Genomic DNA, 20,313 nt, shown 5'->3' with positions numbered 1-20,313 from the left:
AGCACTCCTCAAATCTGTGCTTAGATCTATATAGTCGGTCTCAGCTCTCTTATTCTAGTCTCCCTGTATGCAGTTCACATCTGTGAAAAAACAGAATCTTGGAGTCAAAGTTGAATATGTGGATCTGCGGAATTTTTTTTGGCCCTATTGCAGATTCACCAGTACCATGACTGCAGTATAATGAAGCTCTGCAGAAGTCAGTTAATCCTTCAAGATACAGCTAGGATTCTGAGAAGTAGGGACAGTGAAAACTTTTAAAATAGTAACAGAAGAAAAGCAATAGATGTTTTGCTAACTGTTTGCATTGAAATCCAAGGAAAATATGTTCGCAATGGGCTTGCATTAGAAGAGAACATTTGCAATCTATATGTACATAAAGTTTGTCCTATGGGAAAACCTTTGCAGGGATTAGGTTATTCCTAGTTAACTATTTAGTTCCCTGAAAAATTATTGATCTTTTGCAAACTATTAGCAACAAAAATGAGTTGCCTATGCACATGGTTTGTAGATTCCCAAGAAAAGGCTTTTCAGACATGATGTAAATACAATGTCAAGTGAAACATACTTAGAATCTATTTAGTACATAGACTGCACTCACTCAATTTGCCCTGGGTGGTTTGCTAGCAGCCAAGTGAAATTGATGAAAATCCTGATCTCTGAACTGCAGGGATCAGCTTCTAGTAAATTTCACTTTGCTGCCAGCATAGCTGACACAGTGGAGCAGATATGTGCTGCTGGAAACACAAACTAGTGGAGTTGAAAAAGAAGTCTCTTGAGGGGGCTTTCTGTCTCAGTAATGTTGATGTCATGTGCAGTGTTCAGTTATAATAAGAGCCAGGACCCCAGATTAAAAGATGCTCTAAATTACGATATCTGTATTCCTGCCATTTCATATAACATGCTGCTCTTACTTAATTGGTGCTTTTCTATATAGGTATTTGTACCATGCTTAGAAGCATAGTATCTGAGGATCTTCCAGCAATGCATTAAGCTATGTGACTAACATCTGTCAAGAGTTTGTTCTCTCATCCTCTCCCCAGAGGGAGAGTTGTGTGCAGTGGAGTGCTTTGCTTTGGGGTTTTGTTTTTATTATATACATACATGCACCTTGCAATATATTTGTTAGAAAAGGCAAGGTCAAAAAAATGTGCCGTACACTTAGAGCGGAAGATGTATTTGGTGTAATACTAGACTATTGATGATACTGTACAAATGTGAAAAACACAAACTGGCTTAGTATTACAGTAATGACATTTGATGATGATGATGATGATGATGATCCCAAGGTAATATTTCAAAGGGCTGCTTCCTAACAGAAAAATGACTTTGGAAGTTGCAGATGAAATGAGGGAGTTACTAGTTCTTTTCTCTTCATACCTTTTCCCAAAAATTCACCTCTTCGTATCCTGCAGATAGTCACTATCCAATTCCTTCAAAGTTTTAACCACTTCATGCCATGAGACAATATTTTCTATTGCTAAAATTCATTTTTGGCAATAGATGCACCCATGAGACCTGCATGACAGAAATTAAAATGCAAATCAGTCTCTCACACAGCAACTATAATTTCTGCTGATGCACCCTCATAGAGTAATCTATCCACAAGGCTCCTGAGTCTCCCCTTGACTGGATTTTCTTACACATTGTGAACACAGCCTCCATTTATTCAGTACCTTAAGATCTAGCTTGAAAGGGTGACTCTGAAGTGTTCAGTGTCTGCTGCATAAAATTCCTCCTTGAGAGTATTACCACTGGGATATAAAGCTATGCTTGAGAACAGAAACACCACTTCAGCCATTCAAGCAATGGAAAACTTGTTAAAAAAATCAAGCTGGTTGGTTTGTGAGGACTCAGTCATTAGGCATAGGTCTGTACAGTCAGAAGAAGAGGATCTGTCTGCTAGACTCTATTTACTGTCAGGAAGCCAGACGATGGAAAATATTAAGAGTTGGCAAGGTATGAGCTCATTTTTATTGATTTTTTTTTCTTTCATGGAGCACTCTTCGAGCTTTGAGAAAAGTGCTTTTGTTTACATGTCATTAAAAAAAAATCTGTTAAACACCAGCAGTCAGCGAAGGCAGAGTCTTGTGGATGAATCTAGCACAGTATTCCAGATGTTTAGTTAGTTGGCTGCTTTTAATGTATCCCAGGGTCTGTCAATGTGCAACATCATACGTCTTGCTTCCTTCTTGGTCTAAAATGGAACATGCCAGGAATTAGATGGAATTTGTGATAATATAATTAAAGCAATAAAAAGGTAAACTGCTAAGGTCATCTCACACTAAGCATTTAGCCTTTTTAGCAGCCACGTGGTATTTATGCTGATGCTTAATTGCCAAACAGAGATCGTTACTATCAGGGCAATGTACCAGAAAGGTAGAGAGACCTGACCCAACACTCTGAATGTTCTTTCTATTCTCTGTGGGCAGATAACATAATTTTTCCAAATACTTCTTTGTCCCATAATTGGAGGTACGATAGGGAAGATGAGACTTCACCACCCTGCCTTGTCAAACTCTGTATTTTATTTAATCATATGCTAATATCTAGAAAAGTGAACAAAATTATTTGGAATGTGTGGTAAATCAGATTTTTGGTTGAATCCAACCACGTTTCTATCATTTGTTTGCTTTTCTCCAAAAATGTGTGTGACTAATTTTTGCTTGAAAAACATTGGGGAAGGGGATTTTATTCATGCAAATAAGCATGAATGTATGAGCATATGTGATGTAAACAAGTATTTTCATGAATATATTCATGAGCTTTTGTTGCCCTATATATACCCACAATTACTGTATGAGAATGTTACGAGAAAAAATTGAATGTAAAATCTACTATATGGTGTTGTCATCAGCATGGCCTCTGAGCAGACTGAGCAGCCCCAATATTGATCTCTGGCTAGATCATTAAGGTGGTCTGCATGGAGAGGCCAATCTACTATACTGCCTGCAAATAAAGCCAGCTTGTATCATACCTCTCCCTCAGTCATAAAGGACCTAGCTAATTTGAAATTTGGGTCCATGTACAGAGGCAAATACAGTGTCCAGGCTAAGATGAAAAGGGAAGGAAATGATTTAAAATGTTGTAACATTTTCTAGCTCTCCTCATCTCTCTGTCTTGTGAAAGTGCTCCCCATTTTTTCACAGAGGCAACATGTCAATATTTTCTTCAGTGTTGCTCCTGTTTGCATCCACTCAGGGAATAAAAAGGTATCCCATGCAGGGGCGGCTCTAGACAGTAGGCTGCCCCAAGCAGCGAGCGCGCCGCGCGCCCTTCCCCCCCCCCCGCGGGGGTCTCCTCCTCTGCGGAGCTCGGCTCTCCCCTGCGCCGCGCCTGGGAGCTCCAGCCGCAGCAGCGGGACACGACCGGCGCCTGCCCGCGGCCTGCCGCGCCGCCTGCCGCTCGGCCTGCCGGACGCCGCCGGCATGGGCGGGCAAGCAACCGCTCCGCCGCCCCGCCTGCCGCCCCGCCTGCGCCCTGCTTGCGCCCTGCTGGCGCTGGGCCGCCTGATCCCATGTGATCTAGGGGACGAGTCACATAGACCAGTTGCCAGATTTTGAATTTCAGATACCAGAAGAGTTACTAGTAGGGTTCCCAGTTTTGGTTGAACACATTCCTGGAGATTTCTTCACATGACATAATCTTTAATTAAAGATAAATCTTTAATTCCTAGAGACTCCAGGCCAATCCTGTAGGATTGGCAACCCTAACTACTAGATAAGGAAAGCTTGTGGAAAACCCAGCTAAGTTGCTAAGAACAATTCCTCTATAATTACAACTAATTCATAACAATCATGATCAGTTCACAACTAAAAGACATGATACATAAATTGTTTAAAATGAATGGTTCAGGCAGCTCTACTAGTAACTCAAAACTCGTTTAATCTGATGGGAGGTGACAAAGAATGAAGAAACTATCTCTAGGAATCCTTAGATGGTTTCATTATGTGGGGGAGTTTCATTTGTTCCTGTTTGGAATGAGCATTAAGTTTAGCACTACAAACCCATAAATTCTCTGAGATCCCTGCAGGGCTCAAGCTTTCTGATTGATACCAGGGCTTGACTTTCAAGGGGGTCACCTTTCAAAGTCCTGAGCTCCTAGCATCACTGCCTGACAATATGTAATACTAAAACAGCAGTTTAGGAAAAAGATCAGAGCAGGGAGATCAGAACAAGGTCATTGAAAAGCAACACGTTTTCTGCATTATTTCTCTTCCTTTCACAGTTTGCTAGTGTGCATGCGCTGAACTCCAGGTCAGATCATTGACGATTGCACAGTACTTTTGAATATCAGGTTGTTTAGGCCATGATCCTGCATTCTTAAAGTGAACGGGAGCTTGGCCCCTGACTTAAATGAGTGTAGGATCAAGCCCTAAGTTTGGAACCTAAATATAGACTTAGAAACCAACATTTAGGCCTGACCCACACACAGATTTTGTACTGATAAAACTATTTAAGTTAGAGGCATGATTTTTGCTTAGTTTTATCAGTTCAACTGTAACCCATGCCTGCGTGGTGTGGTGCTCTGTCCTCCTCTAGTGACACCTAGACCATCACGAGATTGATGAGTCTGCTACAGCAGTGGCTCTCAGCCTTTCCAGACTCTGTACCCCCTTCAGGAGTCTGATTTGTTTTGCATACCGCAAGTTTCAGCTACTTGCTTAAAAAATCAGACATAAAAAGATAAGTGTCTCATCACATTATTACTGAAAAATTGCTTACTTTCTCATTTTTACCATATAATTATAAATACTTAAATTAATTGGAATATAAATATTATACTTACATTTCAGTGTAAAGAATATAGAACAGTATAAGCAAGTCATTGTCTGTATTCAATTTTAGTTTGTACCGACTTCGCTAGTGCTTTTTATGTAGCCTGTTATAAAACTAGGCAAATATCTAGATGCGTTGATGTACCGGCTGGAAGACCTCTGCATACCCCCAGCGGTACGTATATCCCTGGTTGAGAACCACCGTGCTATCTTTGCTAAGAGCCATCTGCCTTTTAGCTCATGCAATAAAGACTCAGGGTACGTCTACACTACGGGACTATTCCGAATTTGCATAAACCGGTTTTGTAAAACAGATTTTATAAAAAATCGTGTGCGTGGCCCACACTAAACACATTAAATGTGGGTGGTGGTCCGGGTCGAGAGCTAGCGGATTTTCTGGAGATTTTGCTGTGGTGGTAGCTCCCCGTGGCTATCCCAGTTTTCCTCCTCTCTCTCCTCCCCCCCTCCCCTTTGTTTCGGGTTGAGAAGATTTGTTGTTGCGGGGTTGTTAAATGTAAATCATCATCAGTCACTCCTTCCGCTAAGGCAGACAAGCAAGACAAGCCTTTTTTTTCTTTTTTTGCTGGATTGCCTGCCAGAGCATGGCAATGGCATGGCAATGGTAGTGACTGTTTTGTGTTTGTGTCTGTATGATGTGACTAGCCAGATGCAGAGCACACAGCAGCACGCAGCAGCATGCTTTTGCTTGCATGATGATGGTTATCAGCCATATTGATATTCATCATATACCATATAATATATTAATAAAATGATTGTGTAAGATTGCAGTTTTTTTGTTGCTTTTTGCTGTGCTGTTAAGTGCTGCCCCTGCTGCCCTGGGGCTTGGGCGCTAAGGTGGAAAAACTCAAATGATCCTGAGTCAATCCCTCCCATCTAAATAGAATCAATAAATGAAGTCCTGCCTAGAAGAATATCTAGTCCTCCCTAGAATATCCTCAAGTCCTAGTCTGTCTAGAGTGTATAGAGAGTACTGTAGAGAAAGAACCAGAGAGCAGAAGCCAGAGTGCAGCTGCTCTGTGTCAGATCAGCTGGGTGTTATGAGCTGTATTCTATTTGAGCTGGGTGCTCTTCAACCCCCCCTCCTGTGTTGAGCTTTCTCTCCCTCTTCCCTTCCTGGGCTACCATAGCATTGTCCCTAAGACATGAAGATTTAAATATGAGAATAGACATAAGACACAGTGATTAGTTGAGTGAGAGTGAGTGGAGAGATATGAGTGGAGTCAGAGGAGAGCAGCTATGGAGGTCAGAGTGAGGGGTAGGGGTGTGTGGGAGGGGGTGCTGGGGGGGCTTTGTTTTTTTTTCATTACACATGGGGGCTGATGGGGATGGGAGCTCTGCCCATGTTTCTATGTTGTGATGGTTATCATGCATACCCATCCATCCATCATGAATAATTAGGCAGGACCCATCTGATCGTCGACCGCACTGCTCCTTTTGGTCACTTTGTGCGATGCTGATGATGATGCCCTTATTTGCCACATGATGATGGCGGCGCAGTGCACCATGGCGCACCCCATCAGGGGCACATTGAAGAAGGGTTGTGGTTGTTTGTGTGTGCATCAGCATTCTATCTATCTGCAGGCAGCATTCAGGAATCAGGTCCAAGAGGTTTTCAGGTTGTTTTTTCACTTCTGTGGTAGGGTGGGTGGGTGGGGTGTGTGTTTGTGTGCTGACCCCGGACCACTGTGTTTGACCTACTAAGACATTGGCCAGCCACTAAGAGCCAGAATGCAGCAGCTGCAGGAACTGTGGGATCATTTGATCCTTGGTTGATCCCCTCCCCTTTGATCCATTTCTGCTTTTCCGTTCCATTTCGGCGCGCTGCTGATGGCGTGAGCCTGCTATAGCGTGTGTGAGAATTTTTTTAAAGATTTTTAAAAATTGATTTAAAATATTTTTTCTGAATAGATTTATTTGCCCTCAGATTTACAGATTTGCATGCGGTCCATCGAGCTTTTTCTTTATTTTTTGATTTTTAACTTTGATTTTTTTGCTGCTTTGATTTCCCGCTTGCTTCGGAAAACTTCGCGGAGCTTTCCTGGGCTCAAGCCCTGCTTGCCTGTCTGGGGTCGGCTTTTCCTGGTGTCATGGCCGCTCGGGTGTCATCGCCCGGCTCGGCAAGCTACTCAGAGCATTCCTGCCAATACCGTCGATCCCGATATATACATAATTGATCCACATAGCCGATACCGGAGTATGTTAATAATCTATGAGCGTTACTCCTCGAGTAAATGGTACCTGTGTGTCGATATATATGCTAAATCGTGTTAAAAGCTAAGTTGCCTTGTCCTATTTTAAGCTCCTAAAACCGGTTTAAGCGCTTCATACACTAAGCTTCTGAGGTCCCAGGTTCAATCCTGCTTAATGGTAACTGGGGTCTGTCATCATTATACAACCACTACCATGGACACAGTTCTATTAATTTATAGGTGCCTTATACCAGCATAGTTCATTTCCTTTCTCATATGGGAATGTGATAAATGGTTTAAGCCCCTTTATTCTGGAAGATCTGCATCCACACTAGGGAGGCTGAACCACTTGAACTATATTAGCAGAGTTAAAGTGATACAGCTTTTATGTATAGACATGCCCTTAGGTGCCTATTTTTCAGAATCTTGGCCTGTGTTATCCCTTTTTTTAATAGAATAGTTTATATATGCATCCAGTACAGACATGGGAAAATGAACCCATTTGTACAAATGTATTACAGCATTTGTTTAAAAAAAATCTTAGTTTCATGAGCTCACATGTCTTTGGCAGGCACAAATTTAGCATGTACATTTAACCAGATCACACCATTCAATACATTAATAAATTATAAAACAGTGAAAACAAAACAGTGAAGACAAAACAGATTTGTCATCCAATTTATTTGCCTAGATTTTAGAATATTATAGATATTTGTACCATTTTCTTTGAAGTCAGCAGACTTAGAAAATGTATCTATTTTTCAGATCAGAGTATTTTTAATGTGTTTTTTTTCGAAATACTTTGCCTGTTATGAAGCTAAATTTCAGGTTTTTCTATATTTTGTCCAAGGTGGAAGAAAAATACAGACAATTCCATCATGACACTTTTTTAATATGAATTGAATAGGAAATTAAGGAAATATTGATCTGATGGAGGAAAAGGACTGATCATATTAAATGCCATGATATCTATCAGAGCACATTATTTTAACTTTAAAAAAAATCTAGCTAATATGCAATTGACAGTCAGATTACATTACATAGAGCAGGTTTGAGAAACCTGTTTTTGATGATTTGGGTGTTGTTTGACGTGAAGACTAACATAACCACTCTCAGTAAGGAACAGTGGATGAAATTCGGTCCAGTGCATAGGACAAGCACAAGACCTGTGTGCATATTAAATTCCACTTATGCTTAGTTTTGGAGAGTTTAGTGATCCTTTTGCCTTATGCTGGTCCTTTGTGTAGGGGTAAATTTCACCCACTGTGAAGGTTGACAGCAGGAGTTTTTCACATTTCTGCCAAAAATTACGTATATTTCTCCAAATAGTAGGATAGATTGGATATTAAATGAAAAAAGTCATCCCTTTAAAACAAGGACTGCCAGAGTCTTAACATCCCAGTACTTGAGTTGGGTGACATAAAAACAAGCCTAAATTTGTTGGGTTTGAAGTCAAAAGCTTGATTTTAGCAGAGGCACAGGAACTCTTAAACTTGCTTGCATGCTCCCCAAGCCTTGTACTGATGGATCTGGAAATTTGTCCGTTTCATTCCCATGAGTGATATTCAAAGACAGTACAGTGCTAGAGAGCAGAGAATTGAGTGGTACCTGCTCTTTTCATATGTATATCCATATCTTCAATCCCAGCATAAATTCATTCTCAGGGCCTTCAGAATGAAGTGTAAAACTCACTTCTTTGGCTTAGCATTCTCAGAGTAACAACTAAAACCAACAACAAAGAAGAGAGAAGATGGGGCAGAGTATAATTAGATATGATTGCTACAGTATTTGAAATACTTGCTGCACTGAGGTTACTGCAAGAGCAGAGGTAATATTATTTAGTTACTTAGTCATTTGCAATTTTATATGAGATTTCCAAGTCTTTTTAAAGGCATGAACTTGAAACTGATTTTGTTGAAAGGTGGGAATTCATGAAAATCTCCTTTGTTTTTTCTTGGTTCCCCCTCATAAATATGCAAACTTGTGATGAAAAAATTCAGCCAGTTCTATTTTAAATCTACAGTTTCTAAAGATATCCATCACTACTCTCTATTGGGATAACAGAAGTACCTTTAAAAACTATTATTTGAAAAGATTTTATTACTAGCAGAATATAAATGGGACTTTAAAGGTTCAGTACTTACAGAGGAAGTTAGCCTCTGGACTATTTACAGCAGTGGGTCTCAAACTTTTGTACTGGTGACACCTTTCACATACCAAGCCTCTGAGTGCGGCCCCCCCTTATAAATGGAAAAACACTTTAAAATATATTTAACACCATTATAAATGCTGGAGGCAAAGAGGAGGTTTGGGGTGGAGGCTGAGAGCTCGCAACCCCCACATGTAATAACCTCACAACCCCCTCAGGGGTCCCGACCCCCAGTTTGAGAACCCCTGATTTACAGCATGGTTGCAACTGATTCACAGGCAAATAAATAAAATATAATGCTTTGTTGAATTACTGTTCTTCTGCATAGTGCACCTGCTAATCTTGGAAGTTTACAGGGACTGTAGATCTACTACTCTTACAAGCACAATATACGAACAAAAATAGCAGGAGTTAAACAGTAATGACCCTTGTTTGTGATGATCTGTGTAATAAACAATTTGACTCCAGATGATTGAGCTATATATGTGTGGCATGTGGGTTATGTAGTATACATAAGCCAGAGCTGATACTAGGAGCAATTTGAAGGTTTGCCACTCCAACCGACGCATTGAGATTAAGCCCTGGTCTACACTAGGGTGGGGGGTCAAACTAAGGTATGCGACTTCAGCTACGCGAATAGCGTAGCTGAAGTTGAACCACCTTAGTTCGAGTTACTTACCCGTCCAGACGCTGCGGGATCGAAGTCCGCGGCTCCTCCGTCGACTCCGCCACCGCCGTTCGCGGTGGTGGAGTTCCGGAGTCGGCGGGAGCTCGTTTGGAGTTCGAACTATCGCATCTAGATTAGACGCGATAGTTCGAACTCCGAGAAGTCGAACGCTACGCGTCGACCCGGCAGGTAAGTATAGACCTACCCTAAGACAAGTGCAGTGCTTCCAAAGTTCCGTAAAAGCAGGGGGTGCACAGCCACTGCTTCACCTCTGCTTTCACTTCCTCATGGTATCAGCTCTTCTTCACCTCTCAGTTTCTGGGGAGGTTGACATTGGTTTAGGGAACAATCTTACTAGTCCTTGGACTCTGAGTGTGCATTGACTGTGATTGTAGAGAGATGATGGGAGAAGACCTTTGCATCAGTGCTTTTGGAAAAGAAAAAATGAAGAAATAAATAAATACCACCATGCTTGAACTATTTACTAGGCAGCACTGGAATGTTCTGCACGGTGTAATAAATGTAATCAGTGAGGTGGTAGGAAAGAGTGGAAGGATGGTCCACGGGTTGGGACACTAGCCTTCTACTCAGAAGATCTGAGTACACATTCAGCTATGGAACTCCTTGCAAATGTCTACCTCTTTTCATATGCAGCTTTACTAATCATACTAATGAGCTTTTCTAATAGATGCAGTCATGTGCAGAACCAACAGAACATTGGCAGACCATTAAGAAATGGCTTTAAAATATCTAGTTCATATGTGTAAAACATGTTTTTTTCCTAAACTCGTATCACTGTGATAAATCAAAAACAATTATCACTGAAAGGCACATCTGCAACACAGGAAATAATCTCTCTATCAAATTTCAAGCTCCACTAGTGACCTGTTGGCCTGTTTTTAAAACGGTAGTTATTTTTTTAATATATACATGATGGGAAAAGTGAGAGGGGAGTTAGTTCACTCTCGTTTTTTTTTTTTTCAAAATGGCTGGAAACTTTTGACTCACTTTCCACAAAAATTTGTGCCAAGACTAATACTGAGCTCCCAGATTTAATTGAGAATGGCAAAAATTTGAGTTACAAATAACTGAAACACTTAGATTGAGAACACTTTTGAAACTTTCATGATAGGTGTTTGTCTTCCTATGTTTTACCAAAGTAGTTTTATAAGCAATTGAAACAGTTTTGATCTGAGGTTGAAGGAAGCAGAGCATGAAGTTAACCACAAATAAGGTTGGAAGATGCAATGTTTAGGGATTTACAAAGCCTAAATCCTCCCATACTGACCCTTGTGGAAGAAAGAAGACTCGCAAGGGACCATTCAAGATGGGAGTCCTTTTCACGCCCCACCATGGCTACATCACAGCTATGTGAAACTGTGGCTGCCACTCTTGGGTGGGGGTGCGTGTGTGTGTGTGTGTGTGTGTGTGTAGACACATGTTTAATTTCTCAATGTTGAAAAGAGTCCAAAAGCTAATCTAATAAAGAGAGAGAACATCTGTGATATCATTGTCTGATGAAATAACCAGAAACATTAATACTGTAGATTTATAACATTTTTCCTGGTTGCTATGTAAAAGCAAGAATCCTACTGTGAGCTTTTCAGAAGCTAAACCAGCTGGAGTTCGGCAACTGTAATCTGATCATTCCATAGTGAGAATGAAATGAACGATGAAAATTAAAGCAGTAAATATATCAAAACAAGTTCCTGGTCATCACACAATATTTGCTGAAAAAGTTGCCAACCTGGGTTCACAGTGCTCTGAGTTTTAAAATCTGTCTTCAGTGTGGTAACTCGTTACTGTGGAGTGTTGTTTTGTAAATACTGGGAATGCAGTAGAAGTCTGTCCTGTACAGATTTACCTTTCAGCACAGTGTGGATTTAGTCTGAAATTATCAGTGTAGGCATATGAAAAATAAGGCATTTCACTTAAAAATAGGGCTTCCTTTAGATTATTAATCTCTTACCAAATTATCTGCTTTTTCTGGTACTATTTTTTTTAGTTTTCAACTTCCTTTGGGTTTTAAAATAAAAAAATGTGCACTAACTCCCATAAGGGTAAAATTCACGCCCTCCCCCACCATGCAGAGGATCAATGCAAGATCTATGAACCACTTAAGTATTTAAAATGGAGTTTAGGTGGGATTTAAGTGACGTATAGTCTTTGAGCTCATCATCTCTAAAGGGGTGACTTTCATCCACCAAAGAGAAGAGCAGGGCTTACGGTCACCTTCTACACTAGACCAAGCTATCCTGCCAGGATAGCTCAGGAAAGCTGGGTAAAGTTAGGGGCATGAAGAGAGGTGTGATTTACTGTTGCTCCAAAAAGAAGTCCGGGTGATGAATCCAGGGACTGTTACACCAGCAAGCTCACTGCCCTCCTCAGATAGTCTCTGGAGATCGGGTTTGTTAATAATCTGCTGCTAACACATTCACAAGCTTGTTTTATCATGTAGCTTGCAAAAATAGTGGCTATTTGAACAAACCAAAAAATCAAGCCAAATCCCACACGGTGTTGGCAACTGAGGTAATATTATGAGTAGTTTTTTGTTTTGTAAAGTAAAGCAGATGTAAAGCCTAAAATGTCATATAATTTCATATAAGAATATCCATGTAAAAATAAGCATTTTGTCTCAACCACTTGCATACAGGTACATTCTTATTTTCCCTATGAAATCAAATCTATAAAAATAAATAAGAAGGGCATCCAAAAGTATAAAGCTAAAGTTCATATCAGACCAAATCTGCAGTGGCAGAGGGCACATGCATTCTGGATTTCTGAAATATGTTTTGCAACAGATTGTAGGATAAGAACAGTGGATATAACTGAGAATATTGCACTCTTTATATATCATTATGGATCCTGCTTATTTTAATTCCCAGGTACTCATAGCCTGTTGACAACTTTTGCTCCTATTAAAATTAAGGTTTTCAGGATGGTGCTTTCCTTAACATGGAACAGTGTGTGTACTGGTATGAAATTGCAAGTAAAATGTAATTACATTATCTTCTAAAGATCCTGTTCTGGTTCACAGTGAAGTCAATGGCAAAACTGCAGTGAGAGCAGGATGAGTCTCAGAGAACAGTGCATTGGAAGGAAAAGGGTTGGTACTGTTAATCTGGGGGCTTTCGTACTCAGAGCAAGAATATTTCCAGTCCCTGCAATGCTGATGAATAATATTATTGCTTTGGAGGGGAGAACATGTGCTATGCAGTCTTTCTCCAACCTCCTGCAAATACTTGGACTAAGTAGTTGAGCAGTGAACATAAAGTGGACTGAAGTACTTGCTTCCAATTGATGCATGTCAGAAGTTAAGTGATTTGGGACACTCTTCTAAGATTGGCTGAGGCTAGAAACATTTGAAAAGTGATACTTGGCCTGGAGAAGAGGAAAGAGATGAGCTTCTGTTATCCTTTTGCACTCTTGTCAGCTAGTCACAGTGACTATGTGACTCTGGAAGTGACTGTCTGCTCCCCAAGCCAAAGGGTGAATATGAAAGTAAAAACTGTTGCTACAGATTAGAAAAAAAATACGATTATATAAAGGAAAAAGAGGCTGAGAATGAAGCCACTAATGAAAGCCCTTTGATCTCCACTTAAGTCCTGTCCGTACTGGGGTACAAACAATGAATCTTGACCTGGCTAAAATTCAATTTTAAACTACTTTAGGACATCTGTTGATAAAGTTTTATGGCAAAACACAAAATTTCTAATAATTTCTTGAAATGAACTAGGGACAACTTTTTGTTCCAAAAAATGGGGGAAGTAACTAAGGGGGGCATCCATTTTAGACTTTGTTCTGACCAAGAGGGAGGAATTGCTAGCAAACATGAAGGAGGAAGGCACATTGGTGAAAGCGATCATGAAATGACAGATTTCATGATTCTAAGGAAAGGAAGGAGGGAGAGCAGTAGAATAAGGACAATGGATTTCAAAAAAGCAGACTTTCACAAACTCAGAGCACTGGTAGATAAGATCCCATGGGAAGAAAATCTAAGGGAAATTTAGTTCAGGAAAGCTGGCAGTTTCTCCAGGAGACAATATTAAAGACACAACTATAAACTATCCTGATGTGAAGGAAAGACGGGAAGAATAGTAAAAGGCCAATCTGTATCCATCGGGAACTCTTTAATGACCAGAAAATCAAAAAGGAATCCTACAAAAAGTGGAAACATGGATAAATTGCTAAGGAGGAGTACAATGACATAACCATGTAGGAACAAAATCAGAAAAGTTAAGGCACAAAATGAGTTACATAAAAGGCACAGGGACGTAACAGGCAAGAAGAGTTCTTTAAATACATGAGGAGCAAGAAAAAGACAAAGGAAAGCTGTTGGTCCTCTGTTTAGCAAGGAAGGGGAGCTAATAACTGATGACAGCAAGAAAGCTGAGATTTTAATGCCTATTTTGCTTCAGTCGTAACTAAAAAGTTTAATGGTGACCGCATACTGAACACAATTATTATTAACCACAGGGGTGAAGGAATGCAAGCCAAAATAGGAGAGGAAAGCAGGTTAAAGACTACTGTATTTAGATAAGTTAGATGTAGTCAAGTCAGCAGAGCTTGATGAAATTCATCCTAGAGTACTTAAGGAACTAGCTGACACAATCTCAAAAACACTAGCAGTTATCTCTGAGAACTCCAGAGGATGGGTGAGGTCCCTGAGGACTGGAGAAGGGTATGTATAGTATTGATATTCAAAAAGGGGAACAGAAAGGACACGGGGAATTATACACCAGTGAGCCTAATTTCAATACCTGAAAAGATAATGGAACAAATTATTTAACAATCAGTGTGTCAGCACCAAGAAGCTAATAGGGTTATAAGATGAAATTACTATAAGGTGGGTGCACAACTGGTTGAAAGACCGTACTCAAAGTGTAATTATCAATGGTTTTCTGTCAGACTGGGAGGGCATATCCAGTGAGGTCCTGAGTCCAGAACTATTCAATATTTTCATTAATGACTTGGATACTGGAGTGGGGACTATGCAGATGACACCAACCTGGGAGAGTTTGCAAGCACTTTGGAGGACAGGATTAGCCTGGCCTTGACAAATTGGAGAATTGGTTTGAATTCAACAAAATCAAATTCAGTAAAGACAAGTGCAAAGTACTTGACATAGGAAGGAAAAATCACATGCCCAGCTAGAAGGGGGAATAACTGGCTAGTTATTATTATATTATTACTATATTATTATACTATATATTACTAGATTAGTATACTTGTTATTATTCTAACTGGGTATATGAACAAGATGCAGGAGGTAATACTTCTCAGCACTTATGAGGCCTCAGCTCAAGCACTGTGTCCAATTCTGGGTGCCACACTTTGGGAAAGATGTTGACAAACTGGAGGGAATGCAGCAGAAAGCAACAAAAATGATAAAAGGTTTTAGAAAACCTGGTCTTTGAGGAAAGGTTAAAAAAACTAGGCATGTTTAGTTTCAAGAGAAAAAAAACTGAAGGAGGACCTGATATTCTTCAAAAACATTGTGTTTTTATAAAGAGGATGGTGATCGATTGTTCCCCAGACCCTCTGAAGATAGGACAAGAAGGAATGGGCTTAATCTGCAGCAAGGGAGATGTAGGAAAAGCTTTCTGGCTATAATGGTAGTTAAGCTCTGGAATAGGTTTCCAAGGGAGGTTGTGGGAGCCCCATCTTTGAAAGTTTATAAAAACAACTTGAACAAACCCCTGTCAGGGATGATCTGGGTTTACGTGGTCCTGCCACAGCTCAGGGGGCTGGAATAGATGACTTCTCGACTGCCCTTTCAGACTTATATTTCTATGATTTTATGATTCTATAATAGCTCCATATGTCATGAAGGTATTTAACGTCAAGTGTTCATATTGTCATAGGTACTCAGAATAAGGTTTATTTTTACATGGCAGTATAAGACAATATTTGAAAAACTGAAGGTTCTATCAACTTGATATTTAGAAATATTTCTTATTCATTCTAATTTGTGTGTGTGTATGTGTGTGTGTTGGGTGTTTTGGGTTTTTTTTTGCTATGTTATTTTGAAAACCAGTCTTGGATTGGATTCAGAAGTGAAAGTAACTCCGAAGACGTCCTGATACGGGGGCCAGCGCCTTGAGTGGAAGAGGTGGGGGTGGGGGGATCAGCATCCCCCAGCCAGTCCTTCCATGCCCCTGACCCACGCCGTCCGAGGCTCCAGCGGCCTTTTAAATCGCCGGCCCCGGGGCAACTGCCTCTTTTGCCCCCCTGTCTTCGGCCCTGCTGGTAGGGACTGCACTGGCAGGGCCACCGATGGCGGGGCGCAGCAATGTTAAAGCGCTGCTGCAGCAAAGGACCCTTCTTAAAGCACTGCTGCGGCAGTGCTTTAACGTCGCTACCCCTTTTGCCTCTCACATCTCTTTTTGCCCTTACATCTCACATTTACTCTGGCTCTGTTGGTGGTGGTGTTGCTACAAGAAGCCAGATACTAGGGGCACTTAACACTGCTACTTTACACAAATAGTCTCATTGATTTCAGTGTGTCTATTTGCATGAAGGAAGTTTGCAGAATTGGGGTTTAAGTCTCTATTTTAAAAAGAAAGCTCATGAAGAAACACAGAGTAATTTTTTGAGTGGGTGGGGGTTGGGAGGGAGATGATTAAACAACAGACAATGTATAGTCCTGATCCTGCAATATACTTTGTGGTGGAATTGCAGAATTAGGGCCCATGTTTGTAGTTTTCAGCAAGGCTGCAGTAATTGCAGAGATCAGCATTTCTAATTATTCTCAGCTCTTTGCAATAAAATGGAATGTTGCTCTCCAGAGGGAAAGACTTTAAAAAGTGAAATCAGTTCACACATCTCTGATTTCTTTTGTGGATTTTCAAAAATACGCAGACAAAAGGTGAGCTTGCCCTGTTCGTTTTCTAGTAAGAACATTGTCTGCGTTAATCAAGGAGTGATATGCAACAAGTCAATTAAATGATTTTAATCTTTTCTTTTTACTGAGTGAAAACACTGCATATTATTGAGACCTACTTAAAATAAAAAGCTCTGCTTTTTATATAACCACTTACTTCTGTAAACAGATCACACAGTAAGGAATCTATTAAGACCCCACTGTAAAATATATACATAGAGGTAGCATCCTGGTTTGAGAGAGATAATGGGACACCCACCTCTTTCTTTATCTTCCTAATGATTTCACTTAGGATGATTCAGAAATGGACACCACGTACAGGTCATCAGCAGGGGCCTGACAGTAAGCAGCTGGGAGACTAAAATTCTCTGCAGGACTTGTCCTAAATAGGTCGTATATAGTTTATATTTATGAAGTTTACCACTTATGGCAGCAATATTTTCCTTTTGAGCTCAAGCCTACTTCCCAATGCAAATGCTTTTATTCAGTCTCATTATAGGATTCAGTTAGAATTTGAAATAGCATGCAAGCTAGCCATGACTATCAAGACTTGTGTACAGTAATGTGTTTTTGCACTGTGTACTCTTTACAAGGCTATTTGAACAATGATTAACACAGTCATTTGAATCCATAAAAGAATCACCACATCTCCTTCATCATGCAGTGATAATAATTCTTCATTTGTTTAAAAGAAAAAAAGTCCACTGCTGTTCTAGTGTTCCCCTTATGTTTCATTTTCATATGTTGGCTCTTGATTTTTTGGTAAAATCTGAATCCACTAACATATCATTCGGTGTCCAGGATGCTGTATTTGTATTACTTTATTGGTCATATTATTCTAAATCATTTCCTCTTTTTGTTTCCATAGGAAATGATCTATTTTTAGTTGCAGTGCATGAACTGGGGCATGCTCTAGGCTTGGAGCATTCCAATGACCCCACTGCAATCATGGCTCCGTTTTACCAGTATATGGAAACAGACAACTTCAAACTACCTAGTGATGATTTACAGGGCATTCAGAAGATCTATGGTATGTCATTTCTTTTATTACACATATGAAATAGTTTGCTTAAGAACATATTTGAGGACAAATATAATATATATATACACACACACACCTCTATCCCGGTATAACGTGACCCAATATAACACAAATTCAGATATAATGCAGTAAAGCAGCGCTCCGGGGGGGTGGGGCTGCGGGCTCCGGAGGATCAAAGCAAGTTCGATATAATTCAGCCTCACCTATAACACGGTAAGATTTTTTTGGCTCCAGAGGACAGCATTATATCGGGGTAGAGGTGTGTGTATATATATATATATATATATATAATATGCTCTGTCAGCTGTAGTCCCAGAGGCCTTGATTTCTTGCTGTGAGAAAGCCATGGATTTTGATGAAGCTCTCTTATTTAGTCCCACACTATTCACAACTTGCATCTAAATCTGCACTCAGCTAGAATGGTAATCTTAAATATTTAAACTGCTAGTAAAGAATATCTATAAAGGGATCCCAAACTATTAAAATATTAAGAAATGCAGGCCTTAACCATAACCGGCTTATTTCCAGAGTTCTCAATATATCAGTTATAAAACTGTGCAGTTCCCTGGGTAAAGCAGTTTTGTGGTCCCAGCACCTCACCTCTTCCCCCCATTCTTATTGCAATAAATATAGCAAATTGATTTCAAAAGCTTGTTATTAACAACCCAAGGTAGTGCACAATATAGTGGGGGTGGGGTCCTGTTCTTTAAAATGTATATCATATTTGGTTATTGTGGCCTAAAATGAAAGAAACATTCACTATAAATAATTTCTCATGTTATTGTATTCAGTCAAAGAAAGCAACATAATTGGAAAGAAAAAAAGTAATTTACACATTGCTGGTTTAAGGGAACTCTGACTTCCACAGGACTGTCTCTGACATTTCCACAGGCAACTTTTTTAATACATAAGTTTTAAAAAGCTTGACATACACAGTTAACCATTAAAGAATTTGCTTTGCTAAATTAATGGAGCATTTACATTCCTACAATGAAAAATCTGTTCTATCTGTATGTTAATGCCAAGTGACTGGTAGATATCATTTGCATTTGCAAATGATGTCATTTAAGTTCACTAATTTGTTTTGCATTCATTAGTTTTCCAATTTAAATGTCTAAGTGGTAAGTGTTCTCTCAGGGTTAAACTGACTTTTAACAAGGTCACATTTCTTGCCGATCTTTTGCTGTTAGGAAAGCCAGATGAGTTCGTACAGAATAATGGTGCACCTCTGATTAGAAACCAAATACATCTATGCTAAATATTATATTATTAAGTGATGTTATACTCTGGATGTTCCAGAAAGGGAACAAAGTGATTGGCTAGTTAAAATTTATTGTATGTGGTTAACCCAAAGGAGGTTGTTTCTCATGATCTCTTAAATTGGTAGTCTAGAGAAGGACATTTTGCCCATATACTAAATAATAAACTCTAACAGCTGTATGCTAATGAACTTTATTACTCCTGGGAAGTGATGCCTGACATCACTACCAAATTGCATGTGGAAACTTTGGTTTGGATTTAGAATCATTCAGATATTAACTACTGCAAATTAATTCATTTGATGCCTGTGCTAAAATCAAAAGGTGATTTGGACTGAATGTCTGAAAAAAATCTTACCCCATGAAAGTAACTATGTTGACCTACACTATTCATCACAGCTTAATTAATTGTAAATTATGAATGGCATGATCCTTAAAATTATGAAGGAAATAAATGTCTTATTAAATTTCACTGATGGTAGTTCGGGTTGCCTTAAATATTCAATCAGTAAACATTTATCCTAGTTAATTTACTTTCTTTGATCAAGTACTAGACATTCAGATTTCATTTATGTTAGATTTAGTTTTGTCGCAGGTTGCAAAGACCTACTATCATACAGATGAATTAAAGCGGACTGTTTTGTCACATACAAATAGACTCTGCAGTTAAACTCATCTAGATAGATAGCTACATACTAAAAGTGTGTCCTACTTCCAGAGATATTACAGGTCCAACAGAGATCTCCTATATTTAAAATGGAAAATATCACTAGACCCAATAATATCTCTAGAACTGGAATGAAGTTTCTTAGCCTGTCCATTACACATAAGGGTTTTTAACAGCATGAATCTAGAATGACCATATTACTTACAAATAGAAAAACTATGAATGGACTAATCAATTCATCCTAAATGAGTGCCATTAAAACCTTTATAGTGTACCACATCATGATTTATTCATTATATGTCAAATAGTTCACAGCACAGATATTTTAGAAATGTTACACAGAGGGTTTTCATTATTATTATTTTGCACTATTTTTAAGTTTGGACAACCTTTTCAATCCATTCGCCTGTAAAATCTAATGTCAGGGTTGCCATGAGTCCAACTGTACAGGATTCATAGGGAAAAATATTAACAATGAATTTCAAACATTTCTTTAAAAAATAAATAAATATGTTTTCTATATACATAAGTGCCTAAACTTTAAGGCCCAATCTCAAGACCTTCCATTGCTAGAAATGTGGTTTGTGCCCCGCTGGGAGCTGGGAAAATATCCTTTCCTGTGACCTTCTCTTTGTATCCCTGATGGTTCAAATCTATCACT

General features: G+C 39.4%; 1 protein-coding gene across 8 annotated transcripts in view; it reads left to right on the top strand.

The window, feature by feature from the left end:
• Positions 1-20,313, top strand: part of MMP16 (matrix metallopeptidase 16) — a 290,712-nt gene that overhangs the window by 208,164 nt on the left and 62,235 nt on the right. For all 8 annotated transcript variants that reach the window (XR_005595084.1, XM_039527480.1, XM_039527479.1 and 5 more), the window contains one exon: positions 17,553-17,714. Coding sequence is in view for 7 of the 8 variants with exons in the window: in XM_039527480.1 (XP_039383414.1) it covers positions 17,553-17,714 (162 nt within the window). In the remaining variant the exon portion in view is untranslated. The remainder of the gene's footprint in view (positions 1-17,552; positions 17,715-20,313) is intronic.

The sequence above is a fragment of the Mauremys reevesii genome, linkage group 2, assembly GCF_016161935.1.
Source record: "Mauremys reevesii isolate NIE-2019 linkage group 2, ASM1616193v1, whole genome shotgun sequence".
NCBI lineage: Eukaryota > Metazoa > Chordata > Testudines > Geoemydidae > Mauremys > Mauremys reevesii.
The sequence above is the reverse complement of the archived record's forward strand: the minus strand, read 5'-3'. Positions and strand labels throughout refer to the sequence as shown.